The sequence below is a fragment of the Ptiloglossa arizonensis genome, chromosome 7, assembly GCF_051014685.1.
Source record: "Ptiloglossa arizonensis isolate GNS036 chromosome 7, iyPtiAriz1_principal, whole genome shotgun sequence".
NCBI lineage: Eukaryota > Metazoa > Arthropoda > Insecta > Hymenoptera > Colletidae > Ptiloglossa > Ptiloglossa arizonensis.
Genome location: NC_135054.1, coordinates 5,657,072 through 5,677,607, shown reverse-complemented (window position 1 = coordinate 5,677,607; position 20,536 = coordinate 5,657,072). Strand labels below are relative to the sequence as shown.

At 29.7% G+C, this 20,536-nt stretch overlaps 1 protein-coding gene across 5 annotated transcripts; it reads right to left on the bottom strand.

The window, feature by feature from the left end:
* Positions 1 to 5,387: 5,387 nt before the first annotated feature.
* Positions 5,388 to 17,023, bottom strand: Sam-s (S-adenosylmethionine Synthetase). Of its 5 annotated transcripts, none has more exons than XR_012992667.1 (11): positions 16,832 to 17,023; positions 15,814 to 16,374; positions 14,840 to 14,917; positions 12,043 to 12,165; positions 11,410 to 11,522; positions 9,356 to 9,499; positions 8,903 to 9,121; positions 8,640 to 8,822; positions 8,351 to 8,484; positions 7,788 to 8,111; positions 5,388 to 7,693 (listed from the first exon to the last, which is right to left on the bottom strand). XR_012992667.1 is itself a non-coding variant. In XM_076316024.1 (11 exons), the coding sequence occupies exons 3-11, from the start codon at positions 15,926 to 15,928 to the stop codon at positions 8,006 to 8,008; spliced, it is 1,215 nt and encodes a 404-aa protein (XP_076172139.1). In that variant the 5' UTR covers positions 15,929 to 16,000; positions 16,090 to 16,374; positions 16,832 to 17,023; the 3' UTR covers positions 5,388 to 8,005. The 5 variants fall into 5 exon arrangements, 4 of the variants coding, with proteins under 4 accessions (XP_076172139.1, XP_076172138.1, XP_076172140.1 ...); XM_076316024.1 differs by having other exon boundaries at positions 5,388 to 8,111; positions 15,814 to 16,000; positions 16,090 to 16,374; XM_076316023.1 differs by having other exon boundaries at positions 5,388 to 8,111; positions 15,814 to 16,038; positions 16,122 to 16,374.
* Positions 17,024 to 20,536: the final 3,513 nt, after the last annotated feature.

Genomic DNA, 20,536 nt, shown 5'->3' with positions numbered 1-20,536 from the left:
TCGCTCTTAGCTACTAGCATGCAGATAGTACTTGTTTTTACCCACATCTGAACAAATGCACTTGTTTTTTTTTTTTTGTTTCACATTGTTTGTTTTCTCCCATTTTTAATTATTAGCACAATAACACTTCTTGTTTAATAACAAATGGCGAGTATAATTCATTTTGACCAAAATATGGACATTCTTTGTTTTTCTCTTATAGTTTTCATATAGTATTGTCCTTTTTAATTGCATGTTATTGATAGTAAAGATGTATAAAAAAATAACTGAATATATTTTAATGGAAAACATTATTTTGTTTTATACTTATAAATTTCATATGCAATAGAAACCTAATAATTGCAGAAAAACAAGGAAAAAAATTTCTGCAATTATCTAAGTAACCAATTGAATTATTTGCACACTATGTTCTCGGTAAGTACCTATAACTCTTGATCTTCCATATTATGGTTGGTTATTAATAACAATTTGCTTGGATTTCAAACAATATATTTGTTCATAAGTGATTATCAAAACAATGCAATAAACATTTGCATGCAGGTATCAAGGTTCTACTGTAAAACTACCAAAAAATTATTTATAAAGTATGCTGCAAAGTAAATCAATTTATTTGCTAATTACATCATATTAATTAGTTTTTGTTTACTTCTTTTGCAACATTCTATTACTACGAAATTTATTTCTGATAAGTATTATACAAGGTGTTATTTTTGTTTCCTTCTTTATAAATGAATGGTATAATGAAAACATAGATTTTATCATTTTTGTATAAGGAATACAGTAACTATAAATTTCAAACAACTTATTCACAAAAACGTTTACAGTCACAGAGACGCAAATTAATAATAAGCTTGCAGGGATATATATGTGTGTAGGATGAATCATTTAAATGGGAGCACTTTATTTCCATTATTTATAATTCTATAAAAAACACTCTTCAGGATAGTTACACTGTTTGAAGTGGCACGTCTAACAAAGAGTTCCTGTTTTTCCTAACGAAGATAGTACCTTTTCCTGTAATTGAGAATTGAAGATGTAAAGATCATGTTTAACAGCTCCCATTGTCAGTATGTGGATTTCATCATGATTTGTCAGCAATTTTGGTTTTCCTTGTCATAGCTCATTTATAATTGTTTTATCTTTTTTAAACTTTTTATCTTAAGTGCTTGACTTAAGTTTGCGTTGTTAGTTAGTAAAACACAATTGATTTCATAACATATTCTTGCTTTATGTTTTATTCATTTCTAAACGTTTCATTTAAAAATACATAAAAAATCTTTATTATTCTTTTTTAATTCTGATTTTGCGTGTTCTTGAACATTATTGTCTCATATATTGTTCAGTTTATGTTAATGACCAATTCTATTTAACATACAAAAACCTTTTATTTAAAAAAAATTAGGATCGTCTTTATGATTGAAAGAATATGAAAAATTCTAAAAATTGATTTTATTTAGGCATTTATATTTTTCATAAAAATTGGTGAAACTTTTAACGTTTAAAATTTTTCCTTCTAAGTATCATTCATTACAAAACAAAAGCCGAGAAGTAATAACGTGACATTTTATATTACATACATATGTATCCATGTAGGTGGTCGCTTAAACCTTGAAAGGATTAAGATAAATTTATTGGAAAAGTTTTTCCATCATTTGGCAATACTTTCATAAAAATATAATGAAAAATGAAAAAATTTTAATTTTTATTAGTGTATGAAATTCGGTCGCACGTGCAATAAGAATCGATCATCTTTAGTGGTAGGTTCATGAAAGCCTTTTGTTAAGTTCTGCTCGATTAAGGATGAGAAAGTACGGTGATTCGAATTAATATTCAGACACTACGATTTCCGAACATTATTGCTCTATATATTTCTTTATAATAAACTTATTAAACAGATTGTGTTTGAATATATTAAAACACTTTTGTAGTTAACAGAAACATACATTTTATTTATTGAATATAATTAGTTTTCTGCGTTAACAAGCGATAAGCTAAATAATGTCATAATTTAAGCACGAAAAAATATTTGGACATTCAGATAAATTATGTAAAATATATATATTTTTCACAATATTATAGTATGAATGTCTAGTTGGTTGTTCCTTCTGTCCCTTTTTTTTTTTTGACGTGGTGGAATCTTCCCGGAAATACCGGATGCGTGACCTACCAACTAAACCTACACATGGCTATCCTTAGACGTTCTTGAGGGGGCATCAGAACTCACATTAGTGCCCCCCCCCCCCCCACCGCCGGAAGCGCGATCGCCACGCCCTCTCACATTTTCGTTGGAAGAGGGGAGATAAGAGGCTACCTTCTCACTTTCCTCAGCGCCTGTATGTTCGGTCCTGACGGCGAAGCATAGCCTCACTGTTTCGACGCCACTTTCCGTAGGGGGTCACTACTGCCAAACGTCGGTTTGGCCAGCCGCTGCTGCCACCGCAGCAGCACAGTTTCTCGGACCTGGCGACTGAGGACTTTCATTTCCCGTCCCACGAGACCGCTTCTCTTCGCGAGCAAATTCAACGAGGGTAATCTCGACAGGACAATCGCCGTCTTATAGTACATGATCCTATACTCGCGAGCAACCCGTAAAAAATGAATACAATTTAATATCTGTGATAATCATTAATATTTTGAAAATTATTTATAGCGAAAAGAACTAAATTGTATTTACTAAAAATAATATAAATCCGCTTATACTTATTTCTATCAAGATAAACTCTATATAATTACAATTTACACAAAAACAAGTCATATCAGTATTAAAACCAACATAACTTTTATGATTTATAATATAAGAAAATGTAAATGTTATGCTTGTTTTAATTTTAGTATAACTTGTTTTTGTGTAACTTATAATTATATAGAATTTATCTAGATAGAAATGAGTCTAAGCGGATTTATATTATTTTTAATAAATACAAATTTGTTCTTTTCGCTGTAAATAATTTTCAAAATATTAGTGATTATTACGCATGTTAAATATTCATTTTTTTATTACGAGCAATTTATCGAATTAGTGATAGTATGTAAATAGGAACGAAATCATTCTATTTCTTAATAGCTAACATTTAATTAGAAGGCCACGCTAATGATGCAGTATTATCTCTCACTTGGTCTCACTACGATCGTCGTTGATCTTCGTCGTCGTCTTTGGCCAATGCTGATTTTTGCTTAGGATAGCAGGAGCGACAACGGACTACCGGAAGAGCGAACAAAATGCGTTATCTTCTTCTTGTGGATGGATAATACGTCTCTTCACAATATTTCCTTCTTATTTACGTGGGGGAAATGTTCGGAAGACTTCCCCAGGGGAAGTGTAGGATTCTCCACAAGTGGAACGACCGAATGAGAGACTTACCCACTAAAACCCACAACGGTGACCATCCTAAGGTTATCAGGGGGCCTACCGGGAATCGAATCGCATCAACGCTTCCGGTAATTCTCCGTGCATCGCGACCGCCATACCCAACCTTATTTTCGTTAAAGGGGGAGCGATAGGGCCCTCCTACTTTCCACAGTGGCCGCATGAAAGGCGGCTGTGAGCCCTAATCTCATGACCGCCCGCAGCCCCCGTAGTCGCACCCAACAGCACGGAACGCAAAACGCCACTGGGCCGTTGGTGCGGAATTTATCTTGTGTCCGCTCTCACTCATTTAAGAGCAATCCTCTTCCCGGGTGTTCACAATATCCGCTACCCTACTTTTACTTATTTTCAACAATTCAGCTATTTTCGATATGATTTTCCGAATTCGTAATGATAAATGACAAGTTGTCGAATTTCAAAAATCGTACTTTTGCCTTTTCGTTCCATTGTTACGTCTTCTATTAATGACAGTCAGTAGGCATATTGAATTTCAGATGTTCGAATATTTTTTCGAGCTCAAATTTCAACATTATTTAATTTATTGCTTGTTACGCAAAAAAAAACTTTTTATATTTAGTAAATAAAATATGTTTTTGTTAATTACAATACGTGTTTTAATGTATTCAGAAATAATTTATTCGATAAATTTATTATAAACAAATATATAGAGCAGTAATGTTCGAAAATCGTAGTGTTCGAATATTAATCCGAGTAACTAAATGTAGGTATGATAGGTACATAGGTTTAATTGACAATAAGAAGACGACGGACATTGGACCACACTCTTATAAAACAAAACGCATCGCTCATGTAAAAAGAAAGTCGTGTTCCACAAAACAATGTACCATTTGAAATTTTGCAACATAACGATTAATAAGAAAAAATATATAAAGATATAACAAAAATAATAAAAGAAAATATATGTATAAAAAAACATGAAATAACAATGTACAAATCAAATGTTTTTAAAAAAGTAACATAAATAATTAATCAAATAAATCTGATGAAAAATTTTTCATTTTCATTATTTAGTATTTGTGAAGTCAGGTATTTATTGAAGCCACTGCTTGTGTGACTAATGATTACCTATACATTGGATTCACAATATACACCTGCTGATCAGGAGTGCTGTGAACCAATAAAATTCTTTTACAGTCAGATGGTATTGTTTATGTGAAGTTCAGCCAACTAATATAATATAACATATTCTATATTTAGTGTATTATCGTTAAGAGTAGGAGATGAAGTTTGTACAATAACAGTGTATCATTTTATTTTCTATATTAAATTATTTTGTTAGAATAATTTTTTCTGCTCTTTATGCAGTATATTACAATGTTATATAGTAGCCAATAGTCAGCATTTTGCTCAAGACTAATCAGTATCTAAAGATTATTTTCATCAAAGTTTCAAATAGCATCATTTAATAAATTGTCAGAAGTAAATATAATACATATAGTAGAAAGATAGCATATTACTTCATCAAAATTATTATACGCACATAAAATTTTGTTACACCTATACCATACTACTTTATTTTGTACCAATTCAATTTGCTTAATAGTGTAAACCTGTAATACTGTAATAGTACTTATAATATGTAATAATGTACAAATTACATGTATAAGACTAGTAAAACTGCTACGTAAAATGTTTAACTCTGCAATCTAGAAAAAGAATAAATTGTTATAATAATGTGTATAAAGATTACATATATATATATTGTTTCATTACAATTCACAGTTTATTGTGCAACAGAGCTCTATTAATTTTAAGTTTTAACTAAATATAATATTTTTATATTATATGAAACACAAAAATTGATCAAACACCACACTAAGGAACATTAAGGATTTGTCAATTGAAAAATAGCTTGGAATAAAATGAATAAAATGAATAACAATTTATTAAAAAATCCTTTTTATTATGACTTGCATATGATGATCTTATTCGTTTTTACATTGCCAATACCATTACACAATAAATCATTATATTAATCTACAAAAAGGAAATTACTAAATTTCATTTACAATTTTATTGGATGTTTAAAACATGATAGTCACAAATTTTTATACTACACATTGAAAAAGTCATATAATTTTCGAGCTCCGCCACACGATCTTTACTAGACCTCTATAAAATAAAGGTCATATATTTTCGATGTTGCATTATTTACTATACATTGCAAGATCGACAATGTCTATTACAATTAATTACCTATTCAAATGGAGCAAAAAGGGAAGTGTTATGTGTGTGTGTGCGCGCGCGCGCGCGCGTATATATACAGGGTGTTTCATTTAAATTTACACAAACAAATATCTCGTAGACAACTAATTAAAAAAAAAAAAAGTGGAACATGCCTTTTTATGATTTTGAAATTGGATTTAAATGCCATTAATAATATTTTATTCCATGGAGGTTTTCAAGATTATTTTGAGGCCAATTTTTTTTTACTATAAATCTATATTTTTTATTTTGGAATGATATTCTACGTAAAAATATACATAACTTTTGTCCAAAATATATCTGTAAAACCTCTAATTTTTGAGATCTTTGGAGAAGTATCTACAAAATGATTAACAAAAAGCTGCAGATCAAAATAGAATTGGCAAAATGTTATATCGTTAGCCACATTTATACTGTTATTATTTTATTGCGAATTAAATATCAAATATTTAACAGTTGTAAAAATTTTTTTAATGATTTTTATTCATCGTGAATTAAGGTGAAATATTAATGAGGTTAATTTATATCCTTTACAGTATTTTAGATGTCTATCATGTTATTCATTTTATAGTATTGTTAAAGTTTTCTTAAAATTATAGTGTAAAAACAAAAAAATGCACACGACGAAAATAGTGAAATTCCTGTTAGTGCAGTTGTTTACAATTCGAGTAAATATTCGTCTAATGTCTCAGTTCTAAAACATCTCAAACGTGTGTTCAGCGAATTTTAGTGTCATAAGTTCCACTTATAGAAAGTGCCTTTACATCAAAAACTTAACAAAAATGATTCTCAAAGTTGAATAATATTTTGTGAATGGACTTGAAATTAAATACAAACAATAAGATTTTTTATCTTTAGTTTTCCAACCAGTGAAATCATCCGATCTAATATCGTCAGATTATTTCTTATGTGATTATCTTAAAGAAAAGGTATATTACTATCCACCTACCATTTTAGAAAATATAAAAGAATAAATTATAACTATCTGTTGAAGTATTAGGAGAGAAACTTTATTACCTGTGTACCAATCATTTATTAAACACATTAGTAAAGTAAGTGTTTGGAAGTTGCAGATCACCATTTTGAGTATTTACTAAATCAACCTTGTACCAAAAAGTTATACTGCATTGTTATTAGTTTAATAATGTATTGATGTAATAAATGTAAAAAACTAATATAATACTGTACCAATTTTGTAAAGGTTTTTCTAAATGTCTTAAAAAATAGAGGTTTTGTGATAAAAGAATGTTTCAGATAAAAGTTAAAAAAATTAATGTCATTTAAATTCCTTCCCAAAATCATGAAAGACATGTTCCACTTTCTTTTTTTAAATTATTTGTCTATGAAATATTTTGTTGTATCAACTTAAATGGGATATCCTGTATATAAAAATGTATGAGAATTAGTAGTATCGCTGTTACTTAAATTCAAATATAATTAAGAATTCTTATAGTAATTTTAATTAAGAACCAAATTTAAATAAATGCGATATTATTAACTCCTGGCCAATATTATATTGCATTGTCCATACAGATTTTAAACAATACGAAAAGTCTATTCGTAATTGGTCATTTTAATTGATTCGCTTTCCCATTTTGCTAAAATTAATGTACATAATCATTATTAGTTTACATTTGCACTCGAACGATTAATAATTCTAACGAGAAAACATACATGAAAGCTCGATTATTATTGACTGAAATTGCTGGTAAAAGTAAACACAGACTATTAAAATGTTACATTTATACTTTGAAAGCAAAATGGACGAATGTCGAAATTTCATGTACGTTCACAAAATACTAATACCGCTAAAAATCTGAGAGAACATTTTCATCTCAAAGTTTTGTTTAAAGGCACGGGCCGATATTACCAATTTATACATTTTTCAAATGCTGAACGCCTTTCATTCTATGTATTATTGTTCTTTTATTATATGTATTTCCAACACACATCACTCACAAGCCATAAAAATGAGTCATTGGTAAATAATTTACCATTGGTAAATAAAGTACCTTCCGCGATTATAACGAATGCACGAGTTGGCAATAGACTCATAATAGACTTAATTCATCTTTCCCTTTGTCGATACTTGCATGACACCTAATGATGGATAAACTTCGATTTATTTTTCGAAGAATAAAGGAAAAATGACTGTCCTCCCTTGCATGCTGGATCAAAAAAATTTGTACTATACCACATAATACCAAGTATCTCATGGTGTGGAAAAAACTAATGTGTCATTCTTCCTGCTAGTACTAAATTGGCAAAAGGAATTGATGGATTCTTGATGAATGTAGCGCAGAGGTCGAAAAATCTCGGAAAATGTTTACGAGATATACACACATATTTAGAGCGATTTGATAGACGTTCTAAGATAAGAAACGTCAAATTGATTTAAAATCTATGTTCTCATCAATCGAGAATTAATGTTTTTGGCTGCTCCCAAGTAAATCCTTCTCGTCCAAAGTGTCCATACGTACTGGTTTGTTGATAAATAGGACTGCGGAGATTCAACTCTCTGGAACAATGACATAATTTCTACTTTTAAAAACACTTCTTAGTATAAATTATATTATAGAATAATTGATACTATTATTCTCAGTGAATTTTTGTTTTACATCATGGCATTCAAGAGTAGCAAATACTACATAACATCATTGAATAATCCTGTATTAATATTGAATATTTTCCTTTAAACTATGAATTTTAATCATAGTTAGCATAATATTTGAGATATGACATAAACATTATACTTACTTAACAATTTTTCCAGGTCGTAAATCGAAGTTTTTATTAACTATATCTAAAAGTTCATTTTGAGACAATTTAGATGTACCATAGTCAAAAACTGTGATTGAGAGAGGTTCTGCTACTCCAATAGCATATGAAACCTAAATTGAGTAAAAAATATATTTTTTTTAAATAATTAGGTATGATATAATCTATTTATCTGTCATGGAATATATTTTACAGTAAACCAATTAGTAATTGAGTATTATTACTTTTTCTAATTAATAATATTTGTTGCAACATTAATGATCGGTACCTGTACAAGACAACGTCTGCATAAACCTGCTTTTACCAAAGATTTAGCAACCCATCTCGCTGCATAAGCAGCAGATCTATCAACTTTTGTGAAATCTTTGCCAGAAAATGCACCACCTCCATGAGCTCCCCAACCACCATAAGTATCTACTATTATTTTACGACCAGTAAGGCCAGCATCACTCTGTAGGGAAAACGAGATGTATTATTACATATTTTAAACCAAACTTCACTTAAATTTAATATAAAAAATTTTGATTTTACCTGTGGTCCACCAATAATGAACAATCCGCAAGGATTAACATGGAAGATTGTTCTGTCATCTAGGTACCTCGCTGGAATTACTTCTTTAATGACATTTTCCATAACTGCTTTGCGTAATTCCTCTAAACCAATTTTTTCACTGTGTTGCAATGATACTACTACTGTGTGAACTCTTATAGGTACACAAGCACCATGATCCATAAGATACTCGCAAGTAACCTATTTTAAAAATTTTCATTGCATTAAAGAGAGTTATTGTTATACTATAAAATACCTAATAGTGTTACAGTTAGATATTCTCAGTGAACTTTTTTACATCATAGCACTCAAGAGTAGCAAATACTTAAATTAACATCATTAAATAATTCCATATTAATTTAGATACAGAATATTTAAATGAGTACATTATAATTTTTTTTAGTTACTATTAAACATCATAAAGTTTTAATAAACCTGTGTTTTTGAATCTGGTCTTGCCCACCACAATTCACCGCTTCGCCTTAATTCTCCAATCTTCTGATTTAATTTATGTGCCAACACAACAGTTAATGGCATACATTCGTCAGTTTCATCTGTTGCATATCCAAACATCAGACCCTGATAGAAGAATTTGAGTTATTCCAGCTAAAATTTACGAGATATAAACTTGAAGCAAGAGACAGATTTAATCAATGTCTTTAATTAATTTGCAATATTATACAAGTTTATATATAGAAGACTAAGCAATAAAGAACATAAAACAATGCATACAACATACATAGCTTCATGGAAAGTGTTAAGTCATTTTTAAAATTTGTAGTAACTAACTATAATATATTGACTATTACCAAAAAATATTATGTAAATTTACTTTATAATGAACAAAAAAGGTGCCACACAGAGCAGAATTATAATAAGCAATATTGGGGTAATTACATTTAGTAACTTTGAAATTAATTATTTTCAACGCACACTCCAATGATTCTGTGAATTAAAAGAGAAAATATTTCCAGAGTTAGTTGATTGGAAACAAACCATTGATAACACATATATCAGTTTTTTGAATACTTTTACGTTTTTGAAATGTAATGAATTTCATGATGTTTATGTACTATACTTTCAGTACAAAAACAAATTTGATAAAAAATAATGTCATAAAGAAACAAATATGAATGAAAATGAATAATACCTACATCTGATAAAATCGTGCTATGAATAAGTTTGAGTTATTATACACAATTTGGCAAAATGTTTTGCTAACATTTTCGACACAGAAATGATTTTTAAAAACCAATTACTTTCATAAATAATATCACAAATATAAAATTCTGAAAATTCAAAATATGAGTTTGCTTTGAGCATAATCACTACGAGGATGAAATATGCAAAGATAGTATAAGGAATACAAATTTTAGAAATAAGAGAATAAAAATTAAACATGGAATAAGTTCTATTAGGATATGCATGCCTGTACCATAACCAAATTAAGGCAACAATGAGAAACTACCATTTTATATAGCAAAGCCCTTGACAATATAGAAAAAATAACAGAAAAGACTGCAGGACGATAGTGCTGTAACTAACATCTACAATAATCAGAATGCAAAAGCATTATACTTAAGATATTGAACATTCATTAAAAAGTAGGAAGAGTATAATTAAAGGTATATATGTTACTTAGAAAGCTAAGAAAGGATAATAACTAATAGCATTAGATATAACAAAAAGAAGAACAAAAAGTTCAAATGAACGATCAGAATGCTAATTGACCTGGTCTCCTGCGCCAACTTCTTCATCACTACGGTTTTCATGAACTCCTGCTGCAATATTTGGCGACTGAGCATCAAGCGCCAATAGAACACTGCAAAGCTTGTAGTCAAAACCTGTAGAAATTATATGAATAAAATAAAATATCCGCTATCATGAATACCAACACTGCTTTGTTGAACTGACACTTCAAACAGTGTATGTCCCAGCTTATTGTGCTTTCCTTAGTAAGACTAATTTTATGTATTAAAACTTACAATTTTGATAAAATAATAATTTATTGTTTGAAAAAATATTGAGATGGATTTTTACCTATTCAACATTGGTGATGACAACATTGAAAATGTATTTCCACAATTTATATAGTATAAAATATCAAGAGCCTACTTAAAAAATGCATTTGTATTAGATAACTTTTTTGTTATCTAAGTGATAAATAAATATGATTGTGATGAGTATTTAATGATTTTTCTGGAAATTGATAAAAATCCTGCATTATGGTTGAAACCATTTATCTATTAAATTTTTCTGATAAACCAAAGTTTCTTATATTATAATATATATAGTAGATATTTGTGCAACCACATTTAACATTCACTTACATACAAATTCACACATTCATACTTAACAGAAGGGAAGTATGTTATAAAAACTCTATAAAATATATTGTAAGAAGAAAGGGAGATGGTAAAGCAAAAAAGAAAGAATGTTATTGAAATATATGGCTGCTCTGCGGCACGGGCTGAGAATGGGTTATGTACCTGATCACCTGCACCCACGTCCTTCTCTTCCCTGTCCACATGAACACCATCAGCGATATTTGGAGATTGTTGTTCGATCGCCACCAAAAGGTTCAACGTACGCCAATCGAATCCTGCCACGATCACGATATGCTTACGTTACATATTCATACGTATTCTTTTGCTTATTGTTTCCAAAAGATAATGAACAGAATATTAGTTATCCAATCGATCGAGTCATGGAATTTTCTCAAGTCCAACATTTTACTAACGTGTATGTAGCGTAAAGCACATCCTTTCAATGCAAAAATAGTTTTCATCATTTAATAGACAAGTATATGGGCAGCATTGTAAAATTCATATATAGTGCTGGAAGCTTTCGTGCCATGATTCGACCGTGTATTTGTAAAATCTGATTCTGGAGAACCAAATGAGGCGAATTTTATGAGGGATGAGATAATAAAATTTTCATCCGGCCACAGGGCATGTGTATGTCATACAAAAGGTGGAAACTTTTTATGTTAGCAAGGAAAATTTTAAATGTTTTAGATGTATAAGATGAAATAAATTTAACAAAATTTTAAGGATGTCAAAGGATTTAACAAACATACATCACTGAAAAGAAGTACAAGATACAAATGAAAATATTTTTACCTTTTGAGGAATCATCATATCCAATGTGTTTAACAGTGTCCCGAACAATTTTTTGATAATCTACCACAGCTTTTGATGTAATTTCGCCACATAACAGTACCATTCCTGTTTTTGTCACAGTCTCTAAATGATTAAAAAGTAGAATATTTAAAAATTAAGTTTAAAAATTAACATAAACATTTCATACGAAATAATAGTTTACTATACACACTGGCGTTTGTATTTATGTTAACGTTATCACATTCTAGGAATTTCTGATTTTGTTGAGTTATAATCATGTTTGAATGCAACCTTTTTGACATTGATACCGTTTACAATACAATGATTATCATCGAATTTACAACAGTAATAAGTGGTACAGCGTTTTTTAATTGGAATGTTGATCTACTGCACGAGTGCCCTTTTTTCTTTGTTCAAGAAATCAAAATATAATATTGAAATAAAAATATCTCGAAAATGAAGGCCTATAGGGCCCCTTTGTGAGTATGCTTTTGTATAATTTGATTACTACAAGGTTGGTTTATTCACAATTAATTAATCACAAATACTTCTATTTTGACTATTATGTTCATTTTTCTGTTTGTAGTTTATATATTTTTGTGCCATACTTATTGGCTTTATTTTTATTATAATGTAAAAATGATAATCATGGATAAGATTCATTTCAAAATCACTTTTTCTTTTAAATACGCTTTTTACTTCACTTGTTTGTGACATATAATAAAATTTGTAAACTGAAACAGTCAATATACTACTAAAGAACACAAATATCATACATGATTTTTCTGAGAAATTTCTTAAAACTAAATAACATAACTGTATTGTAGAGTCAATGCGTTATAGTTAAAAAACAATATAGTATGTTTTTTGTTATGAGAATCTTATTATCACTCTGGATGTGCAAGTGGATCTATTGCTTAAAGGGTCAGACAGTGAATGTGTTAAACATGCTTCAATTTATCGTAAATTGTTGGGTTGATAATATCAAGTATATTGCCGTACCTTTGGTTTCTGAGCACTGTTGTGCACTTTTATCCATCGAAAAGTAAAGTGACGCATATAAATATTTATTCTATAATTTAGAATTTTTTGTTATAATTAGATATTAATGAATTTTAAAATATTTGAAAGTTAACAAAATGTTCAATTGTATATTGATAAGAGAAAGCACTTGTTAATCCTAGAATATCAAAAATAAGAGAATTGTGTGAAATGCAACAAGTACAAATATATAAAAGAAGAATGGAAAGCTAATTATTACAATAAATACCCTTTGACCTTAAAGAAGATTTCAGGAAAATGCACATGAGAAAAAGCTTCATAAAGAAGCTTGAGAAAGTAGTTCAAACTATGAAGAAGATGAAAATAATTATTTATCAAAACAGCAAAATAGTAATAGAAATTGAATAAAATTTGTTCTTCAATACAAAACATGTAAAAGAAAATTAGAGTTTTTGTTCTCAGTCATCCAGAGAAAATCGTACATTTGCAAAGTCAATTTATATGGTCATACTCTGTCAAAATAAATATTATATTGACAATATAACTATTTAAAAATATTTAGAATTTATAAAAATATATTATAAAATGCAAAGTCTTTTTTTGAACTCGATAGTTTGGAGTGTCTAGTTGAAAATTGAAATAAAATAAAATAAAAATAGAAAGTATGCAATTAATAAAGTTAAAGATTTTAAACACAATTTTGTAATACTTACTATTAAACATGGCACTGTGTTTATAATATAAAATTGTCTTTGTATTAAACAAGTTCAGAATCTTGCTATTATTGAAAGGAAATTAACAAGTGCAAAATAAATAGACCTATTAAGAGAAAATCTGTTTCTTTCTATCCAAAAGTATGGAGAAGAAAGGAGATACATGTTCTAAAAAGACAACAATACCAAATATAGTTTAAAGACAGCAAAAACATTTTGAAAGAAAACAATATTGTACACTAATAATACATTTGTTTTTTCAGGTGTCTTAAACTTTGGAGTTTAAATGTAATGAAGAATTTGTGAGAGGAATTAGATTAATAAATACTTTCAAAATGATAACATTTGAAGTTAACCTAAAGTTGCAATCAAACAATAGTGATAAAATTTTTACAAATACATTCAGAAGATAATCATATACTGCATTAGATTGTCTATTACAACAAATAAAAGCAACAAGTTATCAAACTTCTTATTAGTTTTATATTCATATTGTGGGATTTGTAGGTATTAATAAGCGTCAACTCAATTTCCAATATAAACAAATAAAAACATTTACTAAATCTTGAATGGCAAACTCTAAGTCTATTATGACTGAACCTGAATTTTATTTACATTTGAATATGTATGTTTTAATTAAAGTTTTACATGATTAGATTTATAAATTTTTTATTTGTTTATTTTGATGACTATAAAGCAGATAAAGGACTCTTATTGTTTCATGGCTGTGATAAACAATCCATGAGTCAAAATATACCCAGAGTCTGCCAATAGGGTCAATTTTGTTACTATCAAAAAGGATAATTTAATTATGTATATTACTATTATTGCAAAGGACTAGTGAAAGCATTTGACAAATATATCACAATAATTTTTATTAGAACCACACTCTTATTTAGAAAAATTTAAAGCATCAACTTAAATATAGACACGATTGTAGACATTGTATTAAGCAGTAGATCCCTTTATAGTTCTGTGTTTCAAAATTAACTCAAGGTCGAACTAACTAGTTTATAAATAGAGGTTATAACATGAACAGATTGGAATCATTGAAAAATTAAGATTATCCTAAGAAAACTTACCACAAGCCACTTTTGCATCAGGGTCTTGCTTTAAATGTGCATCTAAAATAGCATCACTTATTTGATCGCACATTTTATCTAAAAAAAAATTTGAATAAGTTATTATGATTGTATTAAAAGTATAAAACTTTTTAATTTTTAAATAACTAACTGCATTTTGCATTTTTATATATACACATATAAACATATTTGAAAATATACGTTATATTATTATAATTAATGTAAAGTAAGTTTATACGTTTAAATTTTTGTCAGTGTGAATGAATTGACAATAAATTTAAAAAACGAACATATGAAATTACTTTAATACAAAAGTTATAGTTTTTATTTTAGGTTATATCAATGAATGAATAGGTGTAGATGAATAACATAAATTAGGTGAAAAATTCGACTAAAGAAAAGTTCGACCAACTTTAAAATTTACCATCTACCTTGTAAGACGATCGTTAAATAATGTAAAAATCGTATCCAATTAGGTGTATGTACATGATATGTGAACACGTAAAAAATTATTTAGCTGACACGTATATCAAAAAGTAATTTGAAAAGCATGACATCAAAGAAAAATTAGAATTACAGAAAATCATAGACTGTAGGTTACAAGATCAAGGAAGAGCACATGGCGACGCCGGAGGTGTTCGGTTTCTTCGAAATTAGTTCGTAAGAACGTGTCTGTCACGATTAGATACGTTGATGTTCATCCTTTCGAATGTATCAAGAGAACGATTAGGCTATTAAACAGGTTGCAACGTAACACCATCCCCGCATTTCGGAGCTTTTAAGGAAAGTAAGGAAGCATGTAGGAAGGGTAGATTTGCGGCGTGCGCACGCGGTATATATGTGTGACCGTGTTCATCGAGTTTCATGGCGGCACACGCGACTCACCGCGCATGGAAACTTGGAACGGAGTCACACGAGATCAGCTGAAATACGAGCCAGTCATGAGGCGAACGCATACTTTTTGAGGTACCTACCTGGATGGCCTTCGCCAACGGACTCCGAAGTGAACAAAAAACTGGTGTCCTGTTGCAGCTCGGGTGGCGTGTGCCCGTTCGCGTATCCGTTCATGTGGTGAGCGGTCTCCGGCATTTTCCACCTTTTCGTGGTCGTCACTAAGGGCTTTGTTCTCTTCTACTTGTTCTCGAATGCTCTAGCCACGTGCTGCAATTTCGTTGACACGTTCAACTCGTCTGACGTTGCTAACAATTAGTGGAAACAGTCAAGATATGAGTCTGAGTTCTACACCCTACTTTGGTTTCGCATAAGCAAATCCAACACCAACACAGCACAGAACGCAATAGTCAAAAGAGCGCAGAGTACACTATGGTACAGTGTTGAAAGTAAAAGAGACTCCCCGCTCCCTGGTGGCCGCTATTTATAACCAGAACCTTCGTTGCTTCGTTCGGCTAATCTCGAGTCACGTGATGTTCAGTTACCTAGGAGTTGACGATCGGCGCGGAATTCGATTGGATTCACGTGGGTCTGAGTTGTTTTTTCCTTTTCGCTTCGATGGCTCGTCCACGTGCTTGATGTAACTGTACAAAAATTTCGTGTAAAAACGTTTCTGTTAGAATAGTTTATAAAAAATCAAATTAATAGAAATATCAGTTGTACGTTGCATTAAAAAATAACAGTAACGAACAAATCTCTATATCTTTTTACTGTTCATAATAGATCTATATATTATCATTATATCGATATTTGAAAATCAATTCTACGCATTCTGTTTAAAAATTGTTTGATGTAAATTATACATTATAAAATTTATTATATTATCATCATTGTATCGTGTTTTGTATTCTATCTCTTAGAAATATATTTTTGTTGCAAAGATAAGTAATTTGGAAACACTTATATAAAATGTGAGCATTATAACGCAACATTCAAAACTTTTCTAATCGCGCAGTATTTCCATTGATAATGCGGTATACGAATACTTAATCTTCCATACGAAGTATTATCTTAATTGAATTGAATCTATTTAGTTGTTACCTCTAATTCAATGTTTTAATTCCTCGCGAAATCGGCAGGTTTCGATCGGCCCGAATACAAAAATTTCGCAGTTTACAAATAGTTGTGTGATAAACTTTGAGCTCCGTTCGGACTGTCTTGAATTATTATCAAGTTGCAGTAAACAGGCTTTGTGCGTTACCCTCGAAAGAACAGAATTTACACTGAGCAGATGTTGCGTATCAGTCACACTTTTATATGTCGTGAGACCTCCCCCCATGATTGGAAAACACTCGGGTGGGGTTGTAAGAAATATTCGTGTGGCAATGCATATTACGGTATACATACAACTGTATAGGCAGTTGAAGAAAGCGGAGAGAACCGCGAGATAAAATATTGGACCGATAAAGAATTTTTCAATGCAAATTTCACTGCTATGCATTTCAATGAAAAGAGAACTTTGACGTTCGTATGGTTTGGGGGAGTAACAAAATTTGCGAATGAATGAAAAATAGCTGTTTGTGTAACATCACAAACCTCTCCCGGTAAATTCATCTCGTTAACAATGCATCAATGCGAGATAAAAACCAGTGCAGTTTGTGTGTTTCGCAGTTCTCTTTCCCGAAAATTTTTGGAAGTGAACTTCATGATATATTTTTGATAATGAATCAACAATTAATAAATATTATCGATAGTATAATATTTATGTAAAAACATTTTACACAATTAGATAATTAAACTGCAAACTTTACTATACTTTATTTGATAAAATCATAGGTATGCTAAACGAAGAATATATGTAAAATGAAATATTAATATTATTATATTAATCTATGAAATACATTTTGCATGCATTTGCGATTTTGCATATTTTTCATATTAGCATACACCATAATTGAATAAAATTCGCAGTATACAGATAATTATATTTCTTAGTATGCTTTAATACAAATTGCAGTATACAATAACACTTTTATATCTTCTTTTATGATATTGCTGCAGAGATTGTGTAATCGCAATTGAAACTAATAAACAAAGGTTTTTGCAGCTGTTTTTAACATACAACGATAACTTTTTCTTAAATCTAGTTTAGTGTCGCTATTATACATATTATAGCAAAATGTACAATTTATATAAGCGTAACGTATATGTTCCTTGTAGTGAAAATTTATAATAAGCTTTTTTATGAAAAGGATAACCGCACCGAGACGTCAAATTTTCTTATAGAATCAATTAGATGTATTTATACATATTTTATTTTTATTTTAAGCAGTGAGATGATATTTTTCATAAAATTTGCAACAACGGCATTAGAATTACAGAATAAAATAATGTCATGGGATTCGAAACCGGGATAAAATATTAGCATTAGTATAGGTGAATCTATAAACCTAAAAAATATTGTTAAAATCGGTGAGGATCAAGTCTGACATTCTCCTTGTTAGAGTGGGTGTAAATTTTTATTTATATATGGAAGCAGAATTTAGAGCATCCTTCGCTTTGTAGAGAAATGAAACTTTTTCTACATGGGCACTTATTTTATTGAAAACGTTACTCTTGCATATCAAAAGAATATTACTTAGGTACGATTGAAGATCAAAATTATAATCATATTGTAAATATTGTAACTGCATGACATGCGTTATTTCGGTTACGATGTGACATTATCTGATATATAAATTAGTGAACAAGGAACAAAGTATTATATCTTTTTGAAATCTCGAGAGCAACTGTCAAGCAGTCCGTTGTTTTGGCAACAACTAACAGCTACTCATCTCCATTTATTGACATACTCAGTGGAACAATATTCTTTAGAATAGCGTTTCCTAAGCTGCGTCTCGTGCGATGTAAACAAGCGTTTCATGAAAAATCATAATTAATGTTTAAAAATATAAAATAAAATAAATAAATTTTGCATAATTAATCATACATCACTTCGAATTATTATAATGTAATTTATTTTTTCTGCTTAAAAATCATAATTTGTTTTATTTTGGTACCTATGTATATAATTTGTTTTATTTATAGATGGAGTACAATGTATGGTATGTGTTGTCATATAATTGTATGTAGTATCTATTGTATATGAGCATACAACTCGATGGATCGGAGTTCTTGCACGCTCGTGTTCAGGTAGTTCCATGTACATAAATTCTTTCCTGCAAGTTGCAAACAACTTATAAACGAAAGACCCAATCTGTCTTCCTCTGATTTCAAAATGCTTTTGCAGAATAGTAGAGTATAGGCCTCTGTTGGAGGATGTAAAATATTGAATGTAAATACTCGGCAATTTTAGAGATATAAGTAATTCAAGTTCAACATACTTTGGGTTATATATTGTGTGTATTAACTATCATCGAGAATTTTTATCATACCAGGGGAAAAAATCCACGGAATCTTAAGTTAAAAGTAAAATATAACATACTCTTATACAATATTACATAATCGCATCTTGGAAGCTACCGATAAAAGTAGTCTTTTGTTTGCCAGAGAAAAATGGTACATTTGCGAATGAAAGAGACAAATTACATAACTGTGAGCTTTTATATCATTTGTGCCACGGTAACTTTGACGAAACAAACCGATATTTATGATATGCAGTGCAAGTTTCATTGTACATAACTTTAATTTTTCACAATTGTTCAGTATCACACTTACTATTTTGTACATTGCAATAGGGACCTTTTATCATCCCGAAAAAGTACGTTAAAATTGGAAGAGGACAAGTTAGATTTTTATCTTATGATATTGCAATTGCTCGTACGAACTGGTCTAAAAAAAGTGCGTATTGGCATTAGTTCGAAATAAAAAATGCTACTTACACCGGTATAGTTAGTATGATAAGTGTAGTATATTTACTGTAGTAAATGTATAGTATAGTGCCAGTACTCAAAATGACGTACTCAGTGCATCGTATATCTTTACCGGCTCAGTATGTTAGATCGTTCGGTCACTGCAACACTGTGTCATTTTACGTGCATTTAATTGTGGTTAAATAATTCAGTTGACATGCAATCGACTATTATATTATTATATGCATTTAGTTTGAAGTCTATCAGGCGAAGTAATTGGCGACACATTTCATTCTATGTTAGAAAAACTGAAACCATAAAGATGGTGTGATATGAGTTTGGAACATAAGGGATAAACATAAAACTAACTAGAAATGTAAAAAGTGTCTAATTGTTCTACAAATACCATATTGCTTCAAAATTTATCAAATTGTACAAGATTATTAAATTCTAACATTATGTGATTTTCCTAGTGAAATATATTCAATGGTTTAGTCGCAGAACGACGTTAAATAATTTACAATCCAAGTGGTTAAGTGGGAACGCCTAAACATTTTCGTTGTTTCTCTAAGGTAATGTTTCTTTTTTCAAGATTTTAAGGTCATTGATGTTTTTTTAATCGTAATTTTTTAATTTTCTTAGTAAAATACGTTTGGTATACTTTTTTATTGTATGAAATATAGTAGTATTTTCATATCACCATGAAAATTTTGACGGAAAAATTATTTTACACCAAACGTATTTTACTAAGAAAATAAAAAGTTCACATTGTATATTAATAACAAAGACGGAGTGCGTTATAAAATATTTTATAATATTTATTAAATATTTTGTATCTATTACACACGAATTTAATTATCGGAATAAAACATTAAATTTGTTATATCACTACTTGTGTCCTTGTCCTAAATATAATTTGATATATTAGAAAATAAAACATTAGTTACCTCGTTGT

What these genes read in the sequence shown, in the direction of transcription:
- Sam-s (XM_076316022.1), bottom strand. Translation starts at nt 15,928, where the DNA reads ATGCCGGAGACCGCTCACCACATGAACGGATACGCGAACGGGCACACG. An exon ending in AAGTTGGCGCAGGAGACCAG is followed by an intron (nt 9,500 to 10,651) that starts GTCAATTAGCAT and finishes TTCTTCTATCAG; the next exon opens with GGTCTGATGTTTGGATATGC. An exon ending in TCATTATTGGTGGACCACAG is followed by an intron (nt 8,823 to 8,902) that starts GTAAAATCAAAA and finishes TTTTCCCTACAG; the next exon opens with AGTGATGCTGGCCTTACTGG.